This window comes from Eumetopias jubatus, unplaced genomic scaffold (assembly GCF_037043125.1).
Source record: "Eumetopias jubatus isolate StellerSeaLion01/CBP00866 unplaced genomic scaffold, mEumJub1_p1.0 scaffold_10, whole genome shotgun sequence".
Taxonomy (NCBI): Eukaryota; Metazoa; Chordata; class Mammalia; order Carnivora; family Otariidae; genus Eumetopias; species Eumetopias jubatus.
Window position 1 is genome coordinate 115,704,215 of NW_028274816.1, and position 12,551 is coordinate 115,716,765.

General features: G+C 39.6%; 1 protein-coding gene across 1 annotated transcript; it reads left to right on the forward strand.

Annotated features, from left to right (window-relative positions):
• The first annotated feature begins 3,828 nt into the window (after positions 1–3,828).
• Positions 3,829–8,669, forward strand: SMG8 (SMG8 nonsense mediated mRNA decay factor). The gene is made up of 4 exons (XM_028109434.2): positions 3,829–5,635; positions 6,322–6,467; positions 6,945–7,817; positions 8,227–8,669. Exons 1-4 carry the CDS (start codon positions 3,877–3,879, stop codon positions 8,422–8,424), a joined length of 2,976 nt encoding a protein of 991 aa, XP_027965235.1. The 5' UTR covers positions 3,829–3,876; the 3' UTR covers positions 8,425–8,669.
• Positions 8,670–12,551: the final 3,882 nt, after the last annotated feature.

Genomic DNA, 12,551 nt, shown 5'->3' on the forward strand with positions numbered 1-12,551 from the left:
AAAAAAAGCTATAGAAATCCTATATATAAACATTTATAAAGCTGCTATTGCCATTGTACCAGTATTAAAATATTTTCTATCTTATGTCTTTTACTAATTTTTATGACAGGTTTTATATTGTACCCATTTGAGAATCCTGTAAATGCTATGACTTCATTACACTGTTGCTAATTATATACTTCCAATGTTTATTTTCAGACTGAAAAACAACCAGACAATATAAAAACCAAGGTCCATCTGGTTATGTTTTTAAATAAAGAGCAATAAAAAACATTTGGTTTTTCTCTTGTTTGTTTTTACTAGAAATATAACAGAAAAGTACATAATACATAAATTAACAAATCATAAAGCAAATAAATGCTCATATAAACACAAGAGACATTGTAAGTGTCTTTAGAAACCCTGCCTATCTCCCTCTGCTAACACAGTCCCTTTCTTCAAGAAGTAACTACTGATTTGCTTGTTATAATAAATATTTCCTTGCTTTTACCCTCTAAATATACATCCCTAAATGCTATGGTTTATTTTGCTTGCTTTTGAACTATACAAATAGAATCATACATTATATATTTTGTTTATGTCTTCTTTCAACATTTATTTTTAGGATTCAACCATGTTATTGTGTAGTACAATAAAAAACAATAAGTAAACAAGATCACTTGTTTTTATTGTGTGAATATAGTTATCACTCATTCTATTGTTAATGGAAATTAGGGTTGTTTATAATTTTTGGCTATTATGAACTGTGCATGCCATTATGAACATTCTTGTATATGTACACATGTACAAGAATTACTCTACTATGTATATCTCGGAGTGAAACTGCTAGGTTATGAAGCATGCCTATTTTCTAGATACTGTCAAACTGGTCTTCCAAGTGGTTGTACCAATCCATGGTATAGCAAAGTATGAGTTCTTGTTGCTCCTGTTTTCTTCAAAAGAGTCTTTTCTATTGATTTTTCAACATTTTGCTTACTTGGGAAATCTGTACAATGTTTATGGTTAATATACACTTATTTTGTCTGGGTTTATAAGTCCAAGAACTGTTAAGATGATTTTATATCAGCAAAGTCACATACTAAACAGCAAATAATACACATGGTGAGGATCACAACGTAGTTTATATTGATAAATGTAGAATTTCTCATTTTAGTTGGATTTTCAAAAAGAGATAGGATCTGGGGGCACCTGGGTGGCTCAACTGGTTTAACGTCTGCATTTGGCTCAGGTCATGGTCCCAGGAACCTGGGATCAAGGCCTTCGTCAGCGGGGAGGCTTCTTCTCCCTCTCGCTCTACCCCTCCCCCCATGCTCTCTTTCTCTCAAGTCGATAAAACTTTAAAAAGAGATAGGATCTGAACATACAGAAGTAGAGAAGGGAACAAGTAAAAAGCAAATAGACAGTTTTTTTTTAATATGTATATGAAAGCATTTTTTTTTTAAGGATTTTATTTATTAGACAGAGAGAGGGCACAAGCAGGGGGAGCAACAGAGGGACAGGGAGAAGCAGACTCCCCGCTGAGCAGGGAGTTGATGCAGGGCTCGATCCCAGGACCCTGAGATCATGACCTGAGCTGAACGCAAATGCTTAACCGACTGAGCCACCCAGGCGCCCCGACAAATTTTAAGTATGTTAAAAAAAAACCCACTCCTACTCCTTCCTGGATTCTTATTAGTAAATAAGAATTGGTTGAGAAGCCAAGTATAGCTTAATTTATTAAAAACACCACCACTATGGACTTAGGGCTCCATCCTTCCTTTGAGAATTAAATAATTCTTTCCCCATCACAGTTTTATTGAGATATAACTGACATATAACATTGTATTAGTTTAAGGCATACAACATAATGACTTGATATATGTATATACTGCAAAATTATTTCCACAATAAATAGATAAAAAGAGGATGAAAACTACAGCATAGGAAATATAGTCAATAATGTTATAGTAACTACAGTGACAGATGGTAACTACAATTATCATGGTTAGCATTTTATAATATATAATTTTTGAATCACTATGACGTACACCTGAAACTAATGTAATATTTTATGTCAACTCTACTTCAATAAAAATAAATAAATTTTAAAAAACAATAAAGAGAATGTCTACCCAAAAACATGCACACAGATATTCATAGCAGCTTTATTAATAATTTCCAAAACTTGGAAGCAACTAAGTAGGCAAAAGGATAAATAAACGGTGGTACATCTAGATAACGGAATATTATTCAACACTAAAAAGAAATGAGCTATCAAAGCATGAAAAGACCTAGAGGAAACTTAAATGCATATTACTTAGTGAAGAAGCCAACCTGAAAAGGCTATGTACTGTATGAGTACAACTACATGACACTGTGGAAAAGGCAAAACTATGGAGATAGTAAAAAGATCAGTGGTTGCTAAGGGTTGGAGAAAGGAAGAGTGAATAGGTGGCACACAGGATTTTTGGGGCAGTGAAACTATTATATACGACACTGTAATGGTGATCCACCATTACACATTTGTCCAAGCCCATAGAATGTATAACACCAAGAATAAACCTTAATGTTAACTACCAATTTGGGGATAATAATGATGTGTCAACCAATGTAGGTACATAGATTGTAACAAATGTACCATTCTGGAGCCAGATCTTGGTGGAGGGAGGATGGGGGTGGGCAGAGGTTACAGTGGAACTTTCTGCTCCATTTTGCTATGAACCTAAAACTGTTTTAAAATAAAAGTCTATTAAAAAAGAAAGAGGGGGGCGCCTGGGTGGCTCAGTTGGTTAAGCGACTGCCTTCGGCTCGGGTCATGATCTTGGAGTCCCGGGATCGGGTCCCGTGTCGGGCTCCCTGCTCAGCAGGGAGTCTGCTTCTCCCTCTGACCCTCTTCCCTCTCGTGCTCTCTATCTCTCATTCTCTCTCAAATAAATAAATAAATAAAATCTTTTATTAAAAAAAAAAAGAAAAAGGAGGGCGCCTGGGTTGGCTCAGTCCTTAAGCGTCTGCCTTCCGCTTGGGTGATGGTCTCGGGGTCCTGGGATCGAGCCCGTATCGGGCTCCCTGCTCCACCGGAAGCCTGCTCCCACTCTCCCTGCTGTGTTCCCTCTCTCGCTGTGTCTCTCTCTGTCAAATAAATAAAATCTTTTAAAAGGGGGGGGGGGGGGGGCGGGGGAAGGAGTAAAGAAATAAAAGTGAACAAATTCTAATACGTTTTAAACATTTCAATATACATTTTAACATTTTGGTATATATTCTTCCGTGAATGAGAAAGTATTTTTTTAAAGCTCGTACTCCATAAACCTTTCAAAACCACTGGCTTTCTTTTTCGGGGATGTGAGTGAATTAAATTTCTTTAGGAATAGGACAGAAGAAAGGAAATCCATTCACCTACCTTGCCAGGTATCTCTAGAGCTGTGATTCTCAAACTGTAAAGTGTGTACAAATCATTAGGATTTAGTTGAAATGCATGTACTGATTCAGTAGGTCTGGGTTAGGAACTGAGATTCTGCATTTCTAACTAGCTCCCACTTGAACCTGCAGACTACGCTTTCTGTAACAAGGTTCTAGTTTAAACTGAACCAGTTTTCTATTTTTGCAAGAGTCACCTGACCAGCTTCTTTTGCAGTGTTTTTGTATTCCTTGAACTGCAAACTACCTGTTTCCGACTGTCTTTTTGATCTCTCAATTCCTACAGTCTCCGGTTAAGGCAAACCTTAAACAAGCTCTGCTGCAGCGATAGGGAAACTGCGAAAAACTAGGAGGAGCGGGAGGCGGAACCTAAAGTGAGAGGAAAGCAGGAACTGAAGAAGCGGAGGAGGGATTTCGCAAGTGGACGAAAGCCGGGTGGGTTTTCAGGGCGGACCGGAAAGAGTCTAGAGAAGCCCCAGAACCATGGCGGGTCCTGTCAGCTTGCGAGAGCTTCTGATGGGAGCTTCATCTTGGACCGGCTCTGAAAGTCCGGAGGGATCCCCTACAGAGGGCGGAGGGAGCGTGGCTGGTGGACCGGAGCCTCCTTGGCGAGAGGATGAGATCTGCGTGGTGGGAATCTTCGGCAAGACGGCTCTGCGACTGAATTCCGAGAAGTTCTCACTTGTGAACACGGTTTGCGACCGACAGGTCTTTCCCCTCTTTCGCCACCAAGATCCTGGGGATATAGGGCCTGGAATCAGGACCGAGGCTGGAGCCGTCGGGGAGGCTGGTGGAGCCGGAGACGCTGGGGCTGGGGCGGGGGATTCGGTTCGGGGAGGTGTAGCTGCCGCTGAAGGTAACCGAACTGAGCCGGGCTCCCAGGACTACAGCCTTCTGCAGGCCTATTACAATCAGGAGAGCAAAGTTCTTTATCTTCTTCTCACTTCCATCTGCGACAATTCGCAGCTTCTGCGGGCTTGTCATGCCCTTCAGAGCGGGGAAGCTGGAGGTGGCCTCTCTTTACCTCATGCAGAAGCTCACGAGTTCTGGAAGCATCAAGAGAAGCTGCAGTGTCTCAGTCTCCTTTACCTTTTCTCCGTCTGTCACATACTGCTTCTGGTCCATCCCACTTGTTCCTTTGACATCACTTATGATCGAGTATTCAGAGCCCTGGATGGACTCAGACAGAAAGTACTGCCCCTCCTCAAAACAGCCATTAAGGATTGTCCAGTTGGCAAAGACTGGAAGCTAAACTGCCGACCTTGCCCACCTAGACTCCTTTTCCTCTTTCAACTCAATGGAGCCCTCAAGGTGGAACCCCCTCGGAGCCAAGACCCAGCTCATCCAGACAAGCCCAAGAAGCATTCTCCCAAAAGGAGACTGCAGCATGCCCTGGAGGACCAGATCTATAGAATCTTTAGGAAGAGTCGTGTCTTGACTAATCAGAGTATCAATTGCCTCTTTACTGTGCCTGCCAACCAAGCTTTTGTGTACATAGTTCCAGGAAGCCAAGAGGAGGACCCAGTAGGCATGTTGCTGGACCAACTTAGGAGTCATTGTACTGTGAAGGACCCAGAATCTTTGCTGGTGCCTGCACCCCTTTCTGGGCCCAGGCGATACCAGGTGATGAGGCAACATAGCCGACAGCAGCTTTCTTTCCACATTGACAGCAGCAGTTCCAGTTCTTCGGGGCAGCTAGTGGATTTCACTCTTCGGGAATTTCTGTGGCAGCATGTGGAGCTAGTGCTAAGCAAGAAAGGTTTTGATGACAGTGTGGGCAGGAACCCACAGCCTTCTCATTTTGAACTTCCCACTTACCAGAAGTGGATCTCAGCAGCTTCAAAACTGTATGAAGTAGCTATTGATGGGAAAGAGGAGGACCTGGGGTCTCCCACTGGGGAGCTAACATCTAAGATTTTAAGCAGTATTAAAGTCTTGGAAGGGTTTTTGGATATTGACACCAAATTCTCAGAAAACCGGTGCCAAAAAGCTTTGCCCATGGCCCATAGTGCCTATCAGTCAAATTTGCCTCATAATTACACAATGACTGTCCATAAGAATCAGCTTGCTCAGGCTCTTCGAGTGTACAGTCAACATGCTAGGGGTCCAGCCTTTCACAAATATGCCATGCAGTTACACGAGGACTGCTACAAGTTTTGGAGCAATGGCCATCAGCTCTGTGAGGAGAGGAGTTTAACTGATCAACACTGTGTACATAAATTTCACTCATTACCTAAATCAGGTAGCTAAAATTCTCTCAGCATTTAGAAATCAGAACTGAGCTGTGTTTTTGTTTCTTTTTTTAAGTAATCTCTTTGCCCAATATGGGGCTCAAACTCATGACCCTGAGATCAAGAGTTACATACTTTACTGAGTCAGTGAGTCACCTTTTTATTCTTGTTTTAAGAGAGGCTTTCATTATGTATTGATACTTTAAAAGAGCCCTACAGAAATTTAGTTGCCTCAAATTTAAGTTTTCTCTTCTGCTATAAAAAGAAAATAACAGCTATGACTACTAATTATTTTCTTGTATTTAAAGGATGAGCCGTAGGGAATTAGTAAATGAGAACTGTTAATATAAATTTTCAAAAATTTCATATTAACATTTTTATCTTGGAGTTTTTGTTGAACTAAAAAGAATACAATGAAATATAAGGTCACCATGATGATGATAAAATTGTCTTAGAAAACCTAAGACTTTAGATTGAAGATATATGTCATTTTATGTATTTTCAGTTGCTTTTCCTGCTGTGTGCGTTTAGTCAAGGTTTTGTGTTTTTGGTAGTTGTCTTTTTTTTCTTTTTCTTCTTCCTTCTCATTTCCAAAGTACTGTTTGGAGAAATTTGGGGGTTAGATGCTATAGCATATAAAATAAATTTGATTCTGCGTTGTGTGTATGAAATTAATAGTGAGTGTTACATTTTCCAGGAGAAAAACCAGAGGCCGATAGAAATCCTCCTGTGCTGTATCACAATAGCCGAGCTCGATCTACTGGTGCCTGTAACTGTGGAAGGAAACAAGCACCTCGAGATGATCCCTTTGACATCAAGGCAGCTAACTATGACTTTTATCAGGTAGACTCTAAATTTTTTCTACCTTCTTTTTTCTCCCCCCACTTTTTTTGTTAACTGTCATTTAAGTAAAAATACATATTTTCAGAAGCAAAGTACATAGAAAAGTAAATGTGACTGGAGTGTGATCTAGAGACAAGGGAAAGTTCTTTATATGTATTTATTTGCTTACCCATTAATTGTTTATCTTGTTTTTTTAGAATGAAGAGTGTGTTACTTTATTTTATTTTATTTACTTATTTTTTTTAAAAGATTTTATTTGAGAGAGCGAGAGAGCACGAGCGAGGGGCAGGGAGAGGGAGAAGTAGGCTCCCCACTGATCCGGGAGCCTGGGGTGTGGCTCAGTCCCAGGACCCCAGGATCATGACCTGAGCCGAAGGCAGCTGCTTAACTAACTGAGCTACCCAGGCACCCAGAGTGTGTTATTTTAAATGAAAAGTTAACAAGGTTGTTAATTTTATTTTGTTTCTTCCTCTATAGCTTCTGGAAGAAAAATGTTGTGGAAAACTGGATCATATCAATTTCCCAGTATTTGAACCAAGTACTCCAGATCCTGCTCCTGCCAAAAATGAATCTTCTCCTGCCCCTCCAGATGCAGATGCTGATAAACTTAAAGAAAAAGAACCTCAGACTCAAGGAGAGAGCACAAGCCTGAGTTTAGCTTTGAGTTTAGGCCAATCCACAGATAGTTTAGGTACCTATCCAGCTGATCCACAAGCAGGAGGAGATAATCCAGAAGTTCATGGTCAAGGAGAAGTAAAAACTGAGAAGAGACCAAACTTGGTTGATAGACAGGCATCCACAGTTGAGTATCTCCCAGGCATGCTACATTCAAATTGCCCTAAAGGTCTCCTACCCAAATTCTCCAGCTGGTCATTGGTTAAACTAGGCCCTGCTAAGTCTTATAATTTTCATACAGGTTTAGACCAACAGGGCTTCATTCCAGGAACAAACTATCTTATGCCTTGGGACATTGTCATCAGGACTAGAGCCGAAGATGAAGGAGACTTAGACACAAATTCTTGGCCTGCTCCAAATAAAGCTATTCCTGGAAAGAGGAGTGCAGTTGTAATGGGAAGAGGAAGACGGAGAGATGACATAGCTCGAGCATTTGTGGGGTTTGAATATGAAGACTCTAGAGGTCGGAGGTTTATGTGCTCAGGACCTGACAAAGTAATGAAAGTAATGGGAAGTGGGCCAAAGGAGTCTGCTTTAAAAGCCTTGAATAGTGATATGCCATTATATATTCTGTCATCATCTCAGGGTAGAGGGCTAAAACCACATTATGCTCAACTTATGAGGCTTTTTGTTGTAGTTCCTGATGCTCCTTTGCAGATAATACTAATGCCCCAGGTAAGAAATAAGACCTTTTCCATCTTCAAACAAAAAATGCTGATCCTTGTTTTGATTTTTTTTTAAGTACAGCATAATATTAAATTATTTCATTAAACAGTTCTAAATTTTAAATACCTTTTTTACCTAATATTCTAGTTCTTGAAAAATAAGTCATGAGTGTGTTAATCAGGTCACACTATCAATTCACATTTTATAGTTCAAAGGCAGAACTTGAAGTTAAAAATCTGTAGAAAAGTAGGAAAATATTTGAGACGAAATAATATAATATTGAATATGATTAGAGTTACGAGTGTACCCATTACCTCCTTAATCTTATATGGTCTTTGAACCTACTGTTTGTTTAGGCATTTATCTCACTGAAAAATGTCAAAATAAGTACATTAAATACATTACCTTTATTTTTTAGGTTCAACCAGGCCCACCACCGTGTCCAGTATTCTACCCAGAAAAACAAGAAATCACTCTCCCACCAGATGGCCTCTGGGTTTTGAGATTTCCTTATGCATATGTGACTGAGAGAGGACCTTGTTTCCCTCCTAAGGAAAACGTGCAGTTAATGAGTTACAAGGTGCTCCGTGGAGTTCTGAAAGCAGTAACACAATGAGTGTTTTACAACCAATTCAATCTTAAAGCTGGTGTTTGGTTTTGGTGTGTTGGGGGAGGGGTGGTTTTGGTTTTGGTTTTGATACATGTATGCTGTGTTTTCTTGAATCCAAAATGTGCTTTGGTTACAGGAGTTCAGTATTGGGACAATAATTGTTCCACTCTTTCATGATACTATTGATATTTATTGTAAATGGGCCTACAGCTTGCTAATAAACATTAGTTCTTCTAGAAAAGGACATCAAATACCTGGTTGATACCTCTGTTTTCTTTTGTTCCTGTTTCACTGTCCATAATAAAACATGTTTCTATCATAACTGAATGTTACATAATCATGTTGAGCCAAAACTTTGTTTTGGTTCAAACGATGTTTTAGTTGGGATTTTCCTTAGGATGCCACTTCTGAAATTATCTTCAAAATAAGATGATCCAGTAGGTAATGGTATGAGGACTTAATTGCAAAAAAAGGCCTGTTGTTTGGCTCACAATTCTGGTACCTGAGTTAGGCTGTTTTGTTCTTAGTATTTTAGTCCTGAACTGATGAGATGTCATATTTTATTTTTTATTTTTTTATTTTTATTTTATTTCATTTTTAAAATGAATGCTATCTGAACTAAAACTTTTTTTTTACCCTTTTTCTTAAGTAATCTGTACACCCAACGTGGGACTCCAACTCTGGAAATTAACTTACATTCTTCTTGGATCTCATCCTTATTTTTAATCCTATTAATTTTTCATTCCTTGTATATCAGTTTTAACAATCACAATTGCTTTTGTACTAAGCATGGTTTTTGGTTGGTTTTACTAAGTAGTGCAGGCATTTGGAAAATACAGCTAGATTGCTCTGTAGGACATGTATTAATAGTTGTGTGGTTTTTTTTTAAAGATTTATTTATTTTAGGGAGAGAGAGAGTGGGGGGAGGGGCAGAGGGAGCCAGAGAGGGAGAGAAGCAGACTTCCTACTGAGAATGACACCAGACATGGGGCTTGATCTCATGACCCTGAGATCATGACCTGAGCTGAAACCAAAAGTCAGGTGCTTAATCGACTGAGCCACCCAGGCACCCTTGTTTTTGTTTTGTTTTTTTTTTTAAGATTTATTTATTTGAGAGAGAGAGAGAGTACATGAGAGGGGGGAGGGTTAGAGGGAGAAGCAGGCTCCTCGCTGAGCAGGGAGCCCGATGCAGGACTCGATCCAGGGACTCCAGGATCACGACCTGAGCCGAAGGCAGTCGCTTAACCAACTGAGCCACCCAGGCGCCCCTTGTTTTGTTTTTTTAATAGCCTTGAATAACAGGGTGTGTAAACTTGTAGGTTAAAGGAACTGTAACAAAGTAGTTTGTAAGAACAAATAAGGTATCAAAAGAGCAAACTTGTGTCTTTTTTTTGCGTGTTTCTTTTTTGATGTCATTCTTATGTGAAAAAATTTTACATTCCTGCTTAAATTAGTAAGTGATTTTCCTTAATTATTTTTTTTTAAGATTTTATTTATTTATTTGACAGAGACATAGTGAGAGAGGGAACACAAGCAGGGGGAGCGGGAGAGGGAGAGGCAGGCTTCCCGCAGAGCAGGGAGCCCTATGCAGGGCTCGATCCCAGAACCCTGGGATCATGACCTGAGCTGAAGGCAGATGCCTCTCCTTAATTATTTTTTATTACAGAAGCCACCCTAATTTGAATTTCTGTAGTTTTTAAATACAAAATTTTTATGCTATTTGTATTTACAGCCTGCTTGAAAGACAATTGCAGAACTTCTTCATGTTTTTATCCATAAATTGGTTTAGAGAATGTTGCATTAGAGAAATGTGGACTATACAATTGGTATTGCTTACTGCCTTTCACATTAATGATATAAACCTTATTCAGCAAATTTCCAAAGTGATGATTTTATTAAAGAAATTATATTTCGGGGCACCTGGGTGGCTCAGTCGTTAAGCGTCTGCCTTCAGCTCAGTCTCCCTTAGCAGGGAGCCTGCTTCTCCCTCTCCCCCTGCTTGTGTTCCCTCTCTCGCTGTGTCTCTCTCTGTCAAATAAATAAATAAAATCTTTTTTAAAAAATTGTATTTCTTCTGTAGCAGCATTCGAATTGTCCTTTGCTTAGCAGATGTTTCTTTTTTTATTGAGATATAAGCAGATGAATCAAAATGATTTTTTTAAGATGCACATTTTACCCATATTTTATTTTATTTTAAGATTTTATTTATTTGACAGAGACACAGTGAGAGCAGGAACACAAGCAGGGGGAGTTGGGGAGGGAGAAGCAGGCTTCCCGCCGAGCAGGAAGCCCGATGCGGGGCTCAATCCCAGGATCCTGGGATCATGACCTGAGCGGAAGGCAGACGCTTAACGACTGAGCCACCCAGGCGCCCCTTACCCATATTTTAATGTTTCTGAATCGGGATGCATTTTTACAATCAATGTAACTTTTTAATGTACTACTGCTTCTTTATTTCCCCTGAAGAACTGTTAAGTTCATTTGTATTAAATAGATAAGAACCCCCCCAGGAAACTTGTTAAAAATCTAGACACCTGGGCCCCATAAGAGCAGGTGACAATTCAGGAGGTCTGGAATATGATAAGGAATTTGCATCAAAATGATTTTTTTTAAAGAATCACTAGGTCAGAAGGGACTTCACAGGATATCCTTTGGCCTATTGGTAAGTCCGTTGTGTCTATGAAAAGTTGTATAGAATTTTAAGAAGTAAAATATATCTGATTCAAGGAGTGCTTATTAAAGGACTAATATGATAAATCTTTCTTCATGTAAATTACGTTATTCTGATTTTTTTTAAATGGCTTCACATGTTGGTTTAAAGTTAGGTTCCTTGGGCGCCTGGGTGGCTCAGTCGTTAAGCGTCTGCCTTCGGCTCGGGTCGTGATCCCAGCATCCTGGGATCGATCCCCACACTGGGCTCCCTGCTCGGCAGGAAGCCTGCTTCTCCCTCTCTCACTCCCCCTGCTTGTGTTCCTGCTCTCGCTGTCTCTCACTGTGTCAAATAAATAAAATCTTTAAAAAATAAATAAATAAAGATAGGTTCCCTGTAGTACTTAAACAGGGAGTCTGTATTTTAGTTGAAAAACAAAAAACTTCCGAGGAACAGTAAAACAAAGAAAATTAGAAAAATGGGACTAGGAAAGCCTGATTCACAAAAATAACAATAGCTACTCTTCACTGAATGCCACAGAATAGTAATAGCTATTTCATGAGTGTCCACTTGTTAGGTACTTTACTAAACATTTGCATACATTGCCTCTAATCCTCAAAACGTTGCAAGATAAATGTATTTTACAGATCAAGAAATTAAAGTTTGAAGTGGTTAAATAATTTGTCCAGGGTCACATAGTAAGGAGTAGCAAAGTCAGAATTTAAATCAAGGACTCTGATTTCAAAGCTGTACTCTTCCTGTGTCCTGCTTTCTTAAAAAATATAAGATTGAAAACTGCATGTCGCTTCCTCCAACTGAATATTTGACTATGGTCTTAAGACTTGTAAATGGGTGAGTTTTGGGTGTGCATAGGTGGCTCAGTCGGTTAAGCGTCTGCCTTCAGCTCAGGTCATGATCTTGGGGTCCTGGGATGGAGCAGGGAGCTGCCTCTCCCCCTGCCTGCCACTCCCCCAGCTTGTGTGCGCTCTCGCTCTATCTGACAAATAAATAAAATCTTAAAAAAAGAAAAATTGGGCATGGTACCCCCAAAATATCTTAGTTTCTTTTAAGACTATGAATCTTGATTCTCTCTAAACTGTATTGAATATTTATATTAAACCATCTCTCATTCCAGATTTTCTCCTGTATAAAGTAGTACTAAAGTAGATTGGAGCCAAAAAAAAAAAAAAAAAAGATTCTACGGCTTAAGAAACCTGGACAAGGGTACCTGGGTGGCTCAGTCAGGTGAGCAACCAACTGACTCTTGGTTTCAGTTCAGGTCATGATCTCATGGGTCAAATGGATTGAGCCCCATGTTGGGCTCTGTCCTCGTCAGGGAGTCTGCTTAGGATTCTCTCCCACTGCCCTCACCCACCCCCACTCTCTCTCTCTCAAATAAATAAATAAATCTTTAAAAAAAAGAAAAAAAAAAAGAAACCTAAACAATTTACTCAATTCTTGAGTATTATTTTCTCTAAAATGG